The 17,086-nt window shown below is 45.4% G+C and overlaps 3 protein-coding genes across 6 annotated transcripts in view; all 3 read right to left on the reverse strand.

The window, feature by feature from the left end:
- Positions 1–4,108, reverse strand: part of flt1 (fms related receptor tyrosine kinase 1) — a 30,289-nt gene extending 26,181 nt beyond the window's left edge. Inside the window, exons 1-3 of the mRNA XM_088283101.1 lie at positions 3,962–4,108; positions 2,434–2,536; positions 1,475–1,683 (exon numbers count right to left, since the gene is read on the reverse strand). Of these exons, the coding sequence (XP_088139227.1) occupies positions 1,475–1,683; positions 2,434–2,536; positions 3,962–4,016 (367 nt within the window). The 5' untranslated portion in view covers positions 4,017–4,108. The remainder of the gene's footprint in view (positions 1–1,474; positions 1,684–2,433; positions 2,537–3,961) is intronic.
- Positions 4,109–4,831: 723 nt separating this feature from the next.
- LOC148318469 (suppressor of tumorigenicity 14 protein) lies at positions 4,832–11,881 on the reverse strand. 4 transcript variants are annotated; one of them, XM_088283433.1, is made up of 19 exons: positions 11,010–11,880; positions 10,772–10,943; positions 10,186–10,313; positions 9,600–9,667; positions 9,324–9,517; positions 9,080–9,169; positions 8,786–9,011; positions 8,583–8,728; positions 8,326–8,423; positions 8,109–8,212; positions 7,374–7,504; positions 7,193–7,300; positions 7,021–7,122; positions 6,841–6,954; positions 6,644–6,763; positions 5,796–5,979; positions 5,458–5,735; positions 5,191–5,327; positions 4,832–5,104 (listed from the first exon to the last, which is right to left on the reverse strand). In XM_088283433.1, the coding sequence occupies exons 1-19, from the start codon at positions 11,076–11,078 to the stop codon at positions 4,937–4,939; spliced, it is 2,637 nt and encodes an 878-aa protein (XP_088139559.1). In that variant the 5' UTR covers positions 11,079–11,880; the 3' UTR covers positions 4,832–4,936. The 4 variants fall into 4 exon arrangements, with proteins under 4 accessions (XP_088139559.1, XP_088139558.1, XP_088139557.1 ...); XM_088283432.1 differs by having other exon boundaries at positions 8,583–9,011; positions 11,010–11,881; XM_088283431.1 differs by having other exon boundaries at positions 10,772–11,881.
- Positions 11,882–11,954: 73 nt separating this feature from the next.
- On the reverse strand, positions 11,955–16,454 carry tmprss7 (transmembrane serine protease 7). Its single transcript, XM_088283434.1, has 16 exons — positions 16,330–16,454; positions 16,188–16,255; positions 15,619–15,812; positions 15,512–15,547; positions 15,188–15,416; positions 14,936–15,060; positions 14,624–14,730; positions 14,432–14,538; positions 13,837–13,973; positions 13,638–13,745; positions 13,404–13,511; positions 13,215–13,331; positions 12,869–13,043; positions 12,535–12,803; positions 12,328–12,464; positions 11,955–12,240 (listed from the first exon to the last, which is right to left on the reverse strand). The coding sequence occupies exons 1-16, from the start codon at positions 16,420–16,422 to the stop codon at positions 12,079–12,081; spliced, it is 2,172 nt and encodes a 723-aa protein (XP_088139560.1). The 5' UTR covers positions 16,423–16,454; the 3' UTR covers positions 11,955–12,078.
- Positions 16,455–17,086: the final 632 nt, after the last annotated feature.

Genomic DNA, 17,086 nt, shown 5'->3' on the forward strand with positions numbered 1-17,086 from the left:
CCAAACACTGGCGATCAGGGACCCAAATGGCACACAGCAGCAAATACATGCACATCGGTACATTGAGAAACGGAGTTCCACAGAGTTCTACGCCAGGCCCACTTTCGCTTCAGTCGTTTAACACTTGTTACGGTCGTGTAATGGTGTTGAGTGTCTCGAAATGTCGCTTTAAGGCGTGCGGGGGTGTAAATGCAAGGTTCCGGTTGTCGTATATAGTATGTTCGGCTTAATGTGTCCTGTGACATTTGAGGGTTTACAGGAATAAAGTGCCGATAGTGCAAAGTTGCAAAGTATTAGAATAAAGTAGATTTTTGACATTATGACAAGAGGCTTCTGTAAAGTCGCACTGTTGCCAAAAAGTGAGAACATTAGACATACACGCAAATGTGCTATTGATGCTAATCATTAGCATGTCAAGGATGCTTTCCTTTAAGCTAGCAGGGGCATTCCTAACATATTAGACCGTTTATTTGTACTCGGTTGGTGGCTGCTTCCACTATTGTGTAGTCTGCAATGCTCTCTTGTCATTGAATCCAACCCCCCCCACCCCGACCGCCCCAATCACGGCTGATGGCCGCCCGCCGTCCACAATAAAGACGCAGATTGTTGGTAGGCAATCATTGCGCCGCATTGTTTGTGTGTTCGGGGCTGTTATTCAAGGAAAGCTAATCTCTAAACGCCCCCCGAAACAAAAGTACCCCAAGGACCGGCCCACCAAGCTGGGCTTCCTTCTGCCGCTGCTTTGATTCGGGGCGTGATGGAATCAGAGGCCTGAGCGATGGACGCCACCTCCCACAATCCTCCTCGCCCCCCTCCCCCCCATCACCTCCGCGAGGGCAGAGATGCTCTGCGGGGGCGAGGGTGGGGCCGACCATGGCAGACTTTCAGCCTCCTCTTTGCTTTGGCGGCGGCCTTCATCTTAGCCTTACACACACACACACGCACACGCACACACACACCCACGGACACATACCTTGTCCGAGAGCCAGTGAGTCCCCCCAACCAACTCCCCCCCCCACCCCCCTCACCCTCACAACCACTGGCCTCCTCCCTTCAAGCACAGGATGCTGGAGCGGGGCAGATAAGGCCGATGCCCTGCATGGGAAACTCTGCCCAGGCTTGAGCCTTTCAACAGCTGGCCCATTACATGCCAAAAAGACTTTTTATTTATATACAAATAGGAATAGAAATATTTCAAGAGCAGCGCAAGGTGCTGAAACTGTGTTTCAAGTGTTTAGAGATCATCAGCGCTACTGTTTTTAGCACTTCCTGTTTAAAAATGTCCCGCTGTTAGAGTGCAGGTCAGACTGAGCCCAGTTAAAAAGTTAAAAGTAGCTTCTCGCGGTCACGTGCGTCGTTTAGAAAGAAGCAGAGTACACCCTGGAGTGGTCATTAGCCAATTGCGGTTTGTATGTGTGTGACTGACAGAGGTGTATTGCTGCTACGACAGAATATTACGCAAGTGTCTTCTTACCTGCCACATACACGTAAACCGAAGCCTGGCGCTGCGCTCGGTGTCGGTAGCGGCACTGGAAAGAGCCCGTGTGGTGTGGCCGAGCGCCGCCCAGCAGTGTCATGCGACTGCAATGTAGCCGCTTCGACTTGCCGCAGCGGGATTCCTCCACCTGGATCCTGTCGTGAGGCAGGTTGGGTGGGAAGGACCACGAGAGCTCCCAGCGACCCCTGGATCACAAGGGACAAAAATAAATAAATAAATAATTAATAGAATATTATGCAAAAAATGTGCTGCATTATGAAGGGGAAATTTCAACAAAAAAAAACTGTATATTAGTAATATTGTTATTTAATAACAGGAGGGGGAAAAAAGTATTATTTTACAGGAATAGTTTCATAAGAGGACTGTAATGTTCTGAATGTCACAAAAATTGTCATCTCACGAAGAAAAAGTCTATCATGAGAGAAATTTTTTTTTTTAATATCCTCAGAAGAATGTTGTAATATTAAGAAAACAATCACTATTTTACTAGAAATATATTAAAACATCTATTTGAAAAAAAAAACTGGAATTTTGCTGAAATAAAGTTTTCATATTTTGAGAAAAAAATAATCAATATGACAAAGCAAATGGGAAATTTAACCAAATAAAATATCAGGCTACATAACAATACAGGCACGCATGTGTTCTTTATCTTCTGCAAAAACGTTTGCCCCATTTTGTGCAACAATTCAATGGACATTGTGCTAGCCCTCCTAAGCCACTTGCGGGGAGTACAATACAGACGCATATAATTATAAAACCTCTTCGCGTAAAAAATATATATACCAGTCAATGAGAATAATAAATACATGTTGATATACTTTGCGGTAGTGTTTGTGTTCAACTCGCCACGATGCTTAAAAGAGTTATGACACGGATGCTATTTGTTAGCATTGTTGGTTAGCATTTAACTAAAGCGACTGTTAGCAATTGACCTGCAGCTGAGCTCCAGGGTCTGATTAAGCTCAAGGATCAGCTGTCCGTGCGTCCCCTCCAGGACGGGCACGCCGTATTTGCCGCTGGCCTCCTCGTCTGCACCTGCGGGACAAAAAGAACACTTTCAGGCGTCAGCGGGGTTAACCGGTCAAGATTTCAAGCAGGCGGCAGCGGGGGCGACCCCGAGCATTTTCCCGCCCCAAAACAATGCGATCAGGAAGTGATCGAAAAAGAGCCAATCACATGTGAGTTCAATGAGATTAAAAAAAAAAAAAATTCAGTGAGATGGATGGCAGCGGCAGTTCATTGTCGGCATAATAATAATAATAATGGCTCCCCGCGGATGCGCCATTCACTGCAAAGTTGCCTTCCTCACACTTCCGATGGCGCTTCCTTCTCTTTGACATTGGGTGACACATGCTCCCTCATTACACACGCTCATAAGTATAGAGCTTGTCTGATGAATGAAAAGTCAATTAAAAAGAGAAGCTGCCCAATTCATGTCATTGTCAGCTATGATTATCTTTCTCTCTAGCTCTATAATTTTAAAGGAAAAAACGGACGCGTATATATCTAGAAATATATTTTCCATTAAACTTTTAGCATAACAATGCAAATAGTCATGAAATCTGTACTATTTTTGTTAAATCCATGTAGTAACTGCTAAAAACAAACAAACAAACAAAAACGCTAAGGTTTTGTAATCCACTAATGATTATTTTAAACCCAGCGGAAATGGTCTATTTTTAACCCTGGCTATTAAAGAGTTTCAAATGAATATTGTATTAAAGACAAAAAGAATGTATTGAACATTAAACACATATACATATATATAGATATGCATAAACGTACATGTATTTCAGATACATCTGGATAAAAATGTAAAAAAAAAACACGAAATATTAGAATTTTAAGAATAAATTCTAAAAATGCAAAATAGTATAAAACCAAAAAAATACAATAATCTAAATATATTTAAACATCACAACACTATAAAAGGAATTTAAAGTATCTAATATCAAAGAATTACAAGCCCAAAAAATTATTCCTAGTTTTAAATCTTACATTTTTTTAATCGCTAAGAGAAGAAAAAAACTAAAAAAAGCCGCAAGAATGTGGAATTTTCTTTCTGTAAGAACATTTATTCATTTTATCTTTTTTTAAGATTTACTTTATAGTTGATTGATGTCAAAATGAAGAACTGTGCAATCACAAAACCACATACAAAATAAGGATAAAAAGCATTTGGACTTAATAAAAAAAATCATATGCATATCTAGGTATGTCAAGAATATATGTTACGTATACAACGTTGTTTTGTTTCGCAATTTAATTTACAATGGGAAAATAATCATTTAATCAGATTGGAACGATTGCTTATCAACACACATTTGAAGCCACATGAACCGCTTCACAAAGTGCTCATCGAATTCGATTGCTGATATTTTACTCGCACTCCCACGAACTCCTCGTGCGTAAAAGTCGTCGCCCAGTCTGCAAAAAGACGATCCCGCGATGCCGACTCACCTTTGGCAAAGAGCGCGTACAATCCACAAAGCAGAAAGGTGAGCCGAAAGTTCATCGTGTTCGTCCAACGACCGATAAGGAAAGACGTTTAAATCCTTTTGGATGCTTTTAGAAGATGACGCAGAAGGAAGACAAGTGACTTGGGGCACTCCTGCGCAACACGTTGCGCTTGTCGGGCTTTTATAGCGTTCCCACAGTGGGGGCCACCGGATGGCGGCCTTCCGTGACGCGCGCGCGACCCGGCACACCCAGGCCAAGCGCGTAACAGCCACCAAGACCTCAACTCGACTTCCAGTTTTCTTCAAGTGCTCCGAACTGGGGAATAAATCACCCTGACTGGATCGCAATAACAACCTGCATGCGCACATTTGCCTCCGTTGTCATTGACGAGGTGACTTGCACGTACGCGTGTTTGTTTGTCTTTTTTTCAGTTCACAAGAGTGAGAAAGCTTTTTCAAGTACAAGTGAAAGACGATGATACACGTTTGTAAAATTCTCTCATAAAAATGTTGTCTCACATTCACAATAAGTGAAACTCTACGGCACGCATTAGGGGAACTGTCACACTACTTCAATGCGCTCAAACGCAAATGAAATTGTTTTCATTCACACTGCACACTGCCCTGCACACAAGTAAAATGTTTTTTCGAGTACAAAGGACCAATACAACTTTTGGAAGGTATTCATTTGACCTAAAAACATACAACAATCCAATTGTGGGTCAACATTATAACAGACAAAAATCTAAGTAGTCTTGCTTATTTTAGTATTTTAGAAAGTGACCACTAGGGGGTGCTGTCAGCACAATAAAGTGCTGAGCTTCTGTTTTATGAATATGCACCATCCTATTTATATCACCACAGTCCAAAGAAGAAACACATTTTAGTGACTTGTTCTTTTGTTTAATTTAATTTTATTTTATTTTTCTCAGCAACACCCCCAAAATGTGTTTTCTTGGTCCTTGTTGGCGCCGGATCAGGCCTGACCTCGAGTCTGCTGATGGATCCAGTCGGTGAACTTGACCACCTGCGTGTAGACGCCGGGACGGTTCTGCCTGGCGCAGCCCTCGCCCCAGCTCACGATGCCCGCCAGGAACCAGCGGCGGGCGCGTTCCTGACACACCAGCGGACCCCCGGAGTCACCCTACAAGTACAGAGAGCGCTCAATACAGGAGATGAACCCATTATCACAAAATCAAAGCACATTATTGTCAAATAAAAGTCACCTACCTGGCAGGCGTCGACCCCGCCCTGTAAGTTCCCCGCGCAAAGCATCCTGGGAGTGACGGCGTCGTCGTAGAGCTTGTTGCAAGTGTTCCTGTTGATGAGCCGCACAGAGGCCTCCTGCAAGCGCGACGCCAGCTCGCCTGGCATCAACACGCACTCAAATTAATTTCCACCGCTTTTTCCTTGCAGCGAGGGGCTGGAACGGGTTAATTGCTTCTTATTCATTCCAACAAGGAACGATTCAAGTTTTTAGGGGTTTCATTGTCGTACCGTCCTCCGTGAGTATGCCCCAGCCGGTGACAAAGCAGCTGGTCCCAATGGCGAAGGCGTGCGAGGGTGCCGGCACACACACGGGCTGCACCAGCTCGTTGAAGAAGACGGGGGCGCCGAGCTCCACCAGGGCAATGTCGTAGTCGGACGTCAGCTGCTCGTACTTCGGGTGCGGGATGATCCGCCGCACCGGCCGACTGGCGGCGGACACGGCGCTCTTCCCCGCCGCCATCAAACGCATCCCCATGTAGGCCCGCCATGCGCGCGGATCCGAATACCTGCAGACAAAATGAGGTGCTGAGATGTGGAACAATTAGTAAGAAAGTATTCATACTTACTTGATGGCATCCGAGTCCTGGAAGCAGTGCGCCGCCGAGACGAGCCAGCGTGCGGCGAGCAATGTGGCGCCGCAGACGTGGCCATAACGTTCCATCTGGAGGCTCACCTGCCACGGCCACGAGCCCGGAAATGCGTCGGTGCCCCCTACGATCTTGGGCCTCTTTCGGGGCCGGGTGCCACAACCTAGGAGATTTAGTCATGCATGATCATTTCACAAAAGGGATTGCTGATTTGGATTCAATAAAATTATATTTAAAAAAAAAAAAAACATCGGTTGAAGCCAAGACTCAATGTGTGCTGCAGCGCCCCCAAACGGCCATTTTTATATTTGATTTTTATTTTGGGGGAATTGGATGTGAAATGAAAATTCCCAAAAAGTAATAAACATTTTTTGGGCAAATGTAAATAATGTTTGAAAAAAAACGTGTTGTAGTTTCGAAAAATATTTGATACAAATAATGATGAAAAAAAAAAAAATGAAAATGAAATAGATTTAATTAAAAGAAAGTGAAAATACAAAAAAAATTAACAGAATGAAAATAAAATGCAAAAACAAAACAGAAATTAAATGTAAATTAAATAATGAAGACAAAACAAACAAACATAACATAAGTAAAATAAAACAATGGAAAATATAAAATAAAAAATGATTAAATCAAAGATAAAATGAAAAAAATATATATATTTATATATAAAAAATAATTAACTATAAATTTAAGGATTTACTTACTGCAAGCTCATTCTAGCCACGTTCCCAACAACGCTGCCAAAACAAAATTTTGCCCAGAAAAAACAAACAAACAAAAAAACATGCATGTCAAGATTGAATACCTAAGGTGTCACTAACCACATCGCAGCTCATCAGACCCGTCCTGGCAGTCTTTGAGTCCGTCACACTCGGGGTTGAGCTTTGTCACACATTTTCCGTTGGCGCATTTATAAGAGGATGCCGAGCAACCTTTGACGTCTGCGGGGGGAACAAAGACACCCCGCAATATTTGTTACAGCATGAATAAATGATCTTTTATGAATATGAATGCTTACACGCTCTGGTGCAGTTCATTTCATCGCTGCGGTCTTGACAGTCCACAACGCCGTCGCACACCGAAGACTTAGCCAGGCACACTTTGTTGGCACACGTGTGGTAACACTTACGTCCTGCCAACACGGGGAAATGATTAAAAAGTTCAGTCTGCATGTGTGTGTGTGTTCATGTTGACTCACTGCAGCCGCCGTCTTCGCCGCTGTCAGCGCAGACGCCACACTGGCCGCTTTGCGCTTTACACTGTCCGTTAGCGCACAACACTTCGCCGGGCCTGCACGACGCTGGGCGCAAACAACAACGCTGAGGCGACAATGCAGCTTTGATAGCGGACGATCACAGGTGGACACTTACAGCATCTGGCCTCGTCGCGTCCGTCCTCGCAGTTCCTGACGCCGTCGCACACTCGCCTCAAAGGCACGCAGTGGCCGTCGCCGCAGCTGAACTGACGTGGCGGGCAGGCTAAGCATACAGAGGACATGAATTAGGAGCTGTGCCTTTAAACGAAACGCGGGGCGGCAAGATGGCTACTTACAGCCCGGCGAGAAGGCCCGGTAGCGCAAAGAGAAGCCCCGGTGTGTCAGGGCTTCGTCCGAGTGGAAGTGGATGGAGAGTGGAGAAGAGTAGACTCGCTTTCTGCCGCTGTCCGATACTTGGTTGCACAATCTAGACCGATAAGAGAGGAAATAGGAGTCACGCGATCGTTTCAATTGATCCCACCTGATCAAAGTCGTGGGGAAAAAGTGCCAGTCTGAGAAGTGAGTTCATCAATTGAGTTTTTATGTTTTTAGAAATGTGTTTTGATCATTTTGTTATTAATGTATTACATTAAATTAATTACATTAAATCTGAAAAGCAAATAATGAAAATAATTTCAAATTTTAATAATTTGTTATTTTTGTTATTTAATGTTGCAGGTTTATTTGTATTCAAAATGAATACTTTGATTTCCGATTTTTATTTATTTCCTCATCTAGTTACTATAATAAACATATTAAAAATGACCAACAAATGAATGAATAGATTTTTTCAATGTTAACATTGAGGTTGCATTTTATGTCAACATTTTAACGAATGAATAAATATTTCAATAATTATTAAGATTTCTTTGGTTTACTTATTGTTCTCCCAAAATTTTAATACAATTTTTCCATGTATTGATAACATTAAAATTTGATCAAAACCGATTTTGGCTCGAGTGATCCAACGGTTACACTAATAAAGAAAATCATTCCAACCAATTCTCTCCCACGTTCCCGTGGCGACTCACTTGACGCCGCCGATGTCGAGCCAGTCCTTGTCGCAGCCGTCCGACGACTGCTGGATGTCAAGCGTCACCATCGTCACGGAGATCAGGTACCCTGGCAACGGGGCCTGAATGCGAGTCGGTTCAAGGACAGAAAACCATAAAACAGTCATTCAATTGTGTGTCCCAAAAAAAAAAAAAATAAAGATTTCCTCCCCCACAGACAGAAAGAGCGACTCACCCTCAGTGTCCACCTGCAGTCAATATTAGGAGGGTAGTGGTCGGGATGGTAAGGTGAGGAAATGGAGCCATTCCAAGAGGACAGTGAGCCTCCACAAGCTAAAGAGAACAAAATCAGGCCACTAGATTAGGTACCCCAAGACAATATCCTTTTCAACCAATTTTGAAAGTAACCAAGTACAATGCGATCATAAAGTGTTCATATCGGCCACAATACAATTAATATGAAGTCCAATGGCCAATCCCAACGATACGAACCTGCCTTGGGGACAGCCTGGAAGTACGCTTTGAAGACGGCGCCCTCCCTCTGCCGGCTGAAGGAGAAGGTGAGCAGCATGACGTTCCCCGAAGACGTCAGCCGCATGGCGGGCGAGGAACCCGGCGTCACGGGCAGCCCGCACCACCTGCGACCGCAAAAACAAAATGGTGGAAAGAAATGCAAAAAAAAGAAAAAAGCATACCTGGTGATGATTTTATTCTGCAAAGGAAGCAGGAAGTCGTAGGCGGACATCTTGTGAGCGCCGCAGCTTGGCGCGGCGGCGGCGGCGCCGTGCAGCGTGAGGACCACCAGGCGGACCGCGTGACCCGAGGGTACGCGCAGGCGCCACTGGTAGTACAGTTTCTTGGGACTCAACAGAACCAGGGTGCGGTTCACGCCGTGTTTAGCGTACAGGTCAAAGGAGACCGCTTAAGACAAGAAGACAGGCGCAAATATGAGCTTTCAGTCATTTTGACTTTTTAAGTGGAAGTCTGACCTTGGAAGCCGAACTGCCACTTCCCACTCTGGAGGCCGTTTGGATTCTTGAGCTTGTCGGATTTTTCTTCCCATTCATCAGGATCCAAACCTATGCAAGTGCAGCACACAATAGCGGATTCAAGATGGATTTGCGAGTTCAAATATAACCAGATATTAACAACTTGCTAAACGATTTAGACCTTGTGACTGCTGCACTTTGACGCCCACGAATTTCAAACGCTGACGATTTAAAGCTACGTTACCCAGCAGGTGTAGCGTGACGGCGTCTTGCTCCAAGTAGTAACGCTGCTCGCGTCGACCGTCCCACACAACCTTGTTGCTGCCCGGCAGCCTGCGCTGCAGCCTCTCCGGGCTGGAGCGCCGCATCGCCATGGCGACGTGGTCCGGGGCGGAGAATTGACTCCAGTAGAACACGTTGAGGCCTTCTGTGCCTTCACTGCCACACACACACACGCACGCACACACACTTCATTGACGTCACGACGCTCAGGTGTCCCAATACTTTTACGGCGGCGTACCTGAAGGCAGCAATCCCTGAGCGCAGGTAGTAAGAGCTCCACGGGGAGGACTTGTAGAGTTCAGAGAACTAAAAAAAATATGTCGTATAATATTATATATAATCGGACATTTCGGTTTGAGGAAGATCTTCATTTGTAGAGGAACGTTCAGCTTCATCAATATGTTATATTTCTTTATTTGGAGGGGAAAAGGGAGACAGCTACTGTATTTTTTTTTTTACACCACATTCACCTAAATGGAGGCTAATCTATAAGGCAATAAAGAAAAAGCAGGTGAGAGCTGTTCCTAATATTACGGTGAGAACCACCTTCCTCCACTGTGTGTGTGTCGCACACAGACAATGTTTGTATTGAAAGCTTTTGCTCGTCCTCTCACTATGGCAGGCTTGTCCTCAACACTGAAAAGAGCCTGATCCCGGAGGACCCTTCGGACCCCCCTTGGACAGACACACACGCACACGCACACACCGACTGACAAGCTCCTGTTTCAGCTTTACATTTAACAGCAACGAGATGCAAAAGAGGAAGAAGCAAGACAAGGAGAAGGGAATACGCAGGCAAGCTGGGGGGGCAAAGTGTTACTCACGTAAGGCTTTAAAGACCGCGCCTGCAGGAGAAACTGAGGCGAGGAGCAGTCGGCGAGCTCCGCCGAGAAGCTCAAGTTGGAAAACTCCACGCTGCAGCCCAAGAAGAACACGGAGGAGGGCGAGGATGCTGAGGGGGGAAGTGGCAGAAAGTTAAAAATAAATCAATAAATATTTACAGCAATCCTTTGCCACTGAGATTGTGCTACTTCTTCTGGTGTGCTTCTTTGCCAAAGAATATCGAAACAAAAAAAAAATTGGAGGAATCTTGATTCAAATGTGTTAGACAACTCTGAGAACCGATTAATCGGCCAATTAATTAAAAAAAAATATAGCGACTGAAATTATGTTGTATTAGTCTCTTAATGAGAACAATTATATTAATTTGAGGCAGAACATTTGGCTGGTTTTCAATACTTTCCTATTTGTTTCATTTTAAAACAGAGAGAAACATGGGCAAAAATCATGTTAATGTGAAAATAAAAACAGTTTGATTAAATTGGTTCTGAACGTTTGGTTCATTCCACCACATCATCCGATGAAAGTCGGTTTCATGAAGAATTCTTGAGTAAGGAAAGCGTTACTCACAAGTCAAGTAGTGGGCGGCGAACACGATGGCAGCGACGCATAACAAAACGGGCAGGAGTCCTAACGCCCATCTTCTCCGGCAACCACATTCGGGAGGCGAAACTTTCTCCTCTTCACTCGTCGTCGGCGAGCTCGGAAGCTGGGCGGGCTCCTTCAAGTCCCCTGCTTCCTTCTGAGGGACATTCATGTTAAGGTGGGCTTCATTATGAGCAAAGGGGCAGGGGGGGGGGGGTCTTACCGGCACCCCGGAGGAGCTGGAGCGTCCGTGCCCGAAGACGCAGTACACCTGGCAGCTTTCCCTCCTCATCGCGGAGTCACGGTTCGTTCCGGTGAGACGATTGAGAGAGCGAGACGACGCCCCCGGACCGAAATCTGACCCCCTTTTTCATTCACCTGCTCCGCTATTTAGGTGTGAGCCCGAATCCCACAATGCATTGCAAAAGCCGGGGTGGGGGACAATGGGGCCACTATGCACCAACCCCGTTGACTGATATTGTGTGCAAACTTCCCCCTTGTCGGAATTGCGGCAGGTTGAACGCTGCGCGGGAGGGGGCGACTATTTGGCGAGACCCCTCAATCACTAATCTGGCATCAAATGACTCGAGATGCTGCAAGGTGCATTCAATCGACGGTTATCGTGTAAACGATCCACGAACAATAACGGTATTTTCAAGCTCATCAAATTGGTGTGGGCAAACCGTGGATTTTTGAAACAAGCACATGGGCCAGGTTGGTTTTAGATGACGTATAAAAATGTAAATAAAATCAAAGTGAAAAAAAATGGATAATTTTAATATGTACTATGAGTCAATTAGTAAAAACGACTGCACATTACCAATTTAATAAAACAACTGACAACGAATGCAACAAAATGTTTCAAATTGATATTGCTATACCTTTAAAAACCGCTGGGATAAAAAAGAAAAAATCTGGGATTAGAAATTACAAACCAACATTGGCAAAATAAATAAATAAAATACATATTTAAAATTTTTAAACCAACTGTTTTAAAAAATATTTGACATATGGTTTATACTTATACAATAATTCAATTAATTATTCATTGACATTATATAAATTACAATGATTGACAGGCCATTTTTTAATGGGATAAATGAATTTAAAAAAAAGAATAAAAACAGGACATTATAATTAATTAGAAAATATGTCTAAATTAATGCGGGAAAAAAAAACAACTACTTTTTTGATGATCTAAATGTTTAGTGGGCTGGATTAAGAAGCAACACCTTACCCAAAGTCCATTTTAAATGTGTTTGGATTTTTCTCTTTTTTTATGAATCTGGCTGTCAACTGATTTGGTCGTAGATCCACGAGGTGAACTTGCTGACCTTGGCGTAGACCCCGGGCAGGTCTGGCCTGCCGCAGCCCGCCCCCCAGCTGACGATACCGATCAGGAACCAGCGGCCCCCACCCGATGCCTGGCAAGATAGCGGCCCGCCTGAATCCCCCTGACCAATCACAGCGGAGTACAGAAACCAGGTTGGATACATTAAAAAAAGGCTCCTTTCGGAAGAAGGCGTGGAGTCGGGGCTCACCCTGCAGGCGTCCCGCTCCCCCGACGGGACCCCCGCGCACAGCATGCGGGGCGACACCGGGCCGTAAATCTTCTTGCACTCGGTCTGGCTCATGACTGACACCTGAGCTTTCTGCAGCACAGACGGCAGCGACTTGTCTGCGAGGAGGAAGTGACATCACAACAAAGGCCATAATGGTCTACATATTTCCTAACGGGCGTTCCTCACCCTCCTCCGAGCGATGTCCCCAGCCCGTCACCCAGCAGCGGTGTCGGGCGGTGACGGCGTGCGAAGCCGTCGGCAGGCACACGGGCTGCACCAGCGGGCCCAGCGAGGCCGGCCACGCCTTCTGAAGCCGCAGCAGTGCCACATCGTAGTCCAGCGTGCGTGCGTCATAATACTCGTGCACCACGATGCGCTGGAGCTCCGACACATGCCCGGCAGAACCCTGCGTCAGCATGCCCAAGTGGGCCCGCCAGCGCCGGGGGTCCGACAGCCTGCGGGGCTTCGGATGTCAATTTGAGGATTGGCAAGGAGAGAAAGAAAGAGACGGAGAAGCAACCTGTGTTTGCTGAAGCAGTGCGCTGCCGAAACGAGCCAATCGGACGAGAGCACGGAGGCGCCGCAGATCAGGTGACCTGAGAAATGGAGGCTGACCTGCCAGGGCCACTCGCCCTCCTCAGAGTCGGCCCCGCCCACGACGCGATGGGTCCCGGGGTGCGCAGGACGCCCACAAGCTGCATAAGACATCATCGTGACATATTAGTGACTGAAAACACAAAGTCTCACCTACTGTCACGGGGGACGTGCCACTTCTAAAATATTATTACCTAGAAAATGTCCCTTAAAAAAAAAAAAAATAAATAAATAAAATAAAAAACAAGACATTTATAATTTAGTTTCCTCACCACAGTTGCGTTCGTCGCTACCGTCCTGACAGTCAGCGACGTCGTCACACCTGGCGTTCTTTTTCCGAATGCATGATCCGCTGTTACATTGATAGCTGACGGCTGAGCAGCTTGTTTCTGCCGCACGGGAAAAGACTTCAGCGCCAGAGGCATCCAGATAGGATGGATCTTTTCAAAAAGACGTGTCACCCTGCGTGCAGTTGGTTTCATCCAATCCGTTGGCGCAGTCCGTCTCACCGTTGCAGACAAACAGAGGATGCAGAGGGCTGCTGCCGCCACAGTTTTTCGTGGGCGTCGCTGCAACGAAAAGACGAGCAAAAATATGGACTAACTGTCTTTTTGTAAACTTAAGCGAATTGTTTCAACAACTTTTTGGGAAATAATAAAAAAATATTAAATTCTGAAAAAAAAAAATCGACTCACAGCAGAAGACTTCGTCGCTCTCGTCCTGGCAGTCGTCGAGCCCGTCGCACTGCCGACTTTTCGCCACGCAGAGTCCCGTGGAGCAAAGGAAGTGACTTTGCGGACAGGCTGCGGACAGAACGAGAGCGGCCGGTCACAACATTAGGCACCCGTGCACTAATCGAGGAATTCCTCTTCACCGAAAACAACAAACCCTCACGTTGGCTGATGTTGTAGCTGCTGTACGACGCCTGGAAAGGTTGCGCGGCGCTTCGCGAGGTGCAACGAAACTCCACCTCGGCGGTGCGTTCCGCGATGCGAAATATGCTCTCGTGTCCCACGTAAATACCGCAGAAACTGTTAACGACAATGTCATTCTACGGCTTTCATTGGCAACGTTAATTCGGGCTCATTATTTGGCAAGTGGAAAACTACGAGTTCAGAAACATATGGGCTCACAATTCGGCCATCACTTCTGTCGTCGTCATGTATTGACTAAGAGAAGATATTACACAAATTACAAAGTGCTAAAAACGGGGATCAATATTTGGCAAACAGAAGGTAACTCTCATTCTTCTTTTTGTGATGAATAAAAACATCGGAGTGCAAAATAACTATTTGAACTACACATGGTCTCACTATTTGGCAAGTGGGAAATAATTGTCAAGCAACATGCAGGCCCACAATTTGGCAAACAAACTGCTGTTGGCATGACTGGCAGCATATATTCTTTGTATTAAACAGTTGCAGCCACAAAAAAAAAAAAAAAAAATACATGTGAGAAGTTTCTCTTATTCTGTTATTATGTCCCATACATCACTTCGTTGACTCTCCACCATCCATGCTCACAGCTCTTCATGTCTTTTGGTTTCAGCACATAGTTTTTAAAATGCAGTGCTACCCCCAAAGCAGCGACTGGAGTCTAGAAAAAGAAAAGAAAAGAAAAAAAAAAAAGTGTGTTAAATGACGGCAAACTGGAGTGTAATGAACACATGCTGGAGCTTCACCTGAAAGATCCACGTGCAGGAACAGTGGGGGGGCACAAGGCTGGGGTGGAAGGGGCTGAAGATCTGGCCCGTCACGTGCGGTTGTGGCGCGATGCGAGAAACACACACTGAGGAGAGGTACAGTGCATATAAAAAGTCTACACACCCCTGTTGAAAAGCCACGTTTTTGTGATCAAGAAAATGAACAAACATTTGATTCCAGCCGGATGACTACGCTAACACTAAACACTAAAAAAGGCATTTAAACACGGGTGTGGAGACTTTTGGTATCCACGACATGCGTGTTAAGAATGAAAACGAAAGACGACAGACACTCTTCTGTGATGGCCTCAAAGTGTCCTCGGAAACTCTTCGTCCCGCTGGTCATGGAGAAGGACAGCAGCATGACGTTGGAGGTGGACACGAAGGAGATGGAGTTGGAAACCGGCGCACACAGCCTGGAAACATGCATATACCTACATAAGATTCTCGATTGAACTTTTTTTCAGCAAAATCTATTCTTTGTGTGCTATAGTCGCCTCCGTTTTCATCACCTCAAATTTAAATCTATGAAAAAATATTCACCTGTGCAGAACTCGCCCCCTCATGGGCAGAAGAGCGTCGTACACAGTCAGGGCGTCGAGAACGCAGTCACTGGGCTCGATTTGGAAGGAGACGACGGTCAGCCGGATGAGAAAACCGGGCACGACGGTGAGCTTTACGTGGCATCGCACGCCACCCCATGACGAAAAGACATTCAAAGGCACCCTCGCGCCGGGAAGGCTGGCGTAAAGTTTGTCTATACACTGGGATCCTGTAAGATTCATATTTGAAATTTTTGTGCATGCATATTCTAAAACATAAATAAGATAAATGTCCTTTATTTCGGATGAAAAAACATCCACCTACCTGCTGCATTGGACGTGTAATCGGCGCGTTGGACAGCTGCAAAAAAAATATCAAATTAGTCTTTTTTTTAAATAAAAGGACACACTGCACACATCAACATGAGCCACCATTGATGAGGATGGAGTCGATGTCTACAGGCAGGTCCAGCAGGTAGCCCACCGATGAGCGGTTCTTCAGACTGGTGTGGACCGAGTCCCTGAGGATGACGCCCACGCATTCCTCACACACCGCCGCACTCTTCAGGCGAGGGACCTCAAACACCATCCAGAAGTGCACCAGCACGCCTCCCTTATTGTTATTACTGAGGTATTACACACGGTAAATGACAAGAACAGATTAGTAAAGAAAGACATTATCACAATGAGCTGAGCACGTAGGCTTATTAAAGTGTTTGGGCAGTGGAAGGACAGAGCGACAAAATTGCCATATCAGGGATAAGTTCAATAACAAAGAAGATGGGGTCAAGGATTGACCCCTGCGGAACAACACAGGCTAATCTTCACTCGCCACTGACACAATTATCACCAGTCGGCATGAAATTGAGTGGACATGTCAATCGTTAGAGGACACGCAAAAATGCCGATAGTGAACCGTCAGTCAGCCATTTAGGTTAATTGGAAGTGGAGAGCCCCATTAATGGGTTGGCCTTGGGCCTCAAAAAGACATACATGTGCACCTGAGGTCTGAAATGATGACATGCTTGTACAGGCGAGCCACTGAGGACTTCTTATACACACCGGTCACCTGCAGCAACAACATTTAAGACTTTGTAAGTGCAGTGCATCAAGCACACTTGCATAGTACAATACCCCACATACCACATGCTGTATTTTGGTCGCCATGGAGACAAACTCGTGGGATCCAGCCTGGCGGTACTCTGGGATGAAAGCCACATTCGCCACACGGAACATCCCCGCAAAGTACAGGCCACTGTTGCTCTCGCGTCGAACTGGGATCAATTGATCATGCCACACAAGAAATGTTAGTCCATTATTAAAAAAAAAAACAATAAAATAAAAATGAGCGCAAACTGTCAGAAAATGTATTGAATACTGTTGCCTTATTGATAATTTTCATTAGTATCAATACTCCATTAATGACTTTTTGGGAATATTGTAATTACATCCTTATTACATACTGTATATGGTGATTTAGTATTTTTTAAGAATTCTTTGCTTTTTTTAATATACATGTAAAAACAAAAATGACTTACATATGAAAACCCAGAGTAGTGACCACAGCACCACGACCAGCACAAAGACCACAGCCGTGATGATGACCGCCAGGTGTTGAATGCTCAGCAGGTAAGCCCACAGCCTGGACAGACCTTTGGGCTTCCGCCTCGTCTTTCTGTACATCCTGCACAGCTTTTGCAGCGCGTGGTCCACCGTGGACACCTCCACCGATACGTCGGCAACCTACACAAACACATATAGGCAATTAGTTACCCTCTGGGACAGCCCACCCGTAACAAGGATGTGATTAATGACGTAGAACAAGCAGCGACGAAATGTCAAGCACAAGCAAGTTCAGAGAACCGTAAACAAATTATAATATAATAGAAAGTGACGAGAC

This window comes from Idiotropiscis lumnitzeri, chromosome 19, assembly GCF_059441095.1.
Source record: "Idiotropiscis lumnitzeri isolate Australia: NSW breed Sydney's pygmy pipehorse chromosome 19, RoL_Ilum_1.0, whole genome shotgun sequence".
Lineage (NCBI taxonomy): Eukaryota > Metazoa > Chordata > Actinopteri > Syngnathiformes > Syngnathidae > Idiotropiscis > Idiotropiscis lumnitzeri.

Bases quoted from the DNA above. Each gene is read 5' to 3' on its own strand.
- tmprss7 (XM_088283434.1), bottom strand. From the start codon at position 16,422: ATGTTCCGTGTGGCGAATGTGGCTTTCATCCCAGAGTACCGCCAGGCT. The intron at 16,256-16,329 runs GTATGTGGGGTA...TTGTTGCTGCAG, and splicing joins CGACCAAAATACAGCATGTG to GTGACCGGTGTGTATAAGAA. The intron at 14,539-14,623 runs GTGAAGCTCCAG...TTCTTTTTCTAG, and splicing joins CCTGCACGTGGATCTTTCAG to ACTCCAGTCGCTGCTTTGGG.
- LOC148318469 (XM_088283430.1), bottom strand. From the start codon at position 11,078: ATGAGGAGGGAAAGCTGCCAGGTGTACTGCGTCTTCGGGCACGGACGC. The intron at 6,764-6,840 runs GTAAGCATTCAT...TTCCCCCCGCAG, and splicing joins AATGAACTGCACCAGAGCGT to ACGTCAAAGGTTGCTCGGCA. The intron at 5,105-5,190 runs GTAGGTGACTTT...CTGTACTTGTAG, and splicing joins GCGGGGTCGACGCCTGCCAG to GGTGACTCCGGGGGTCCGCT.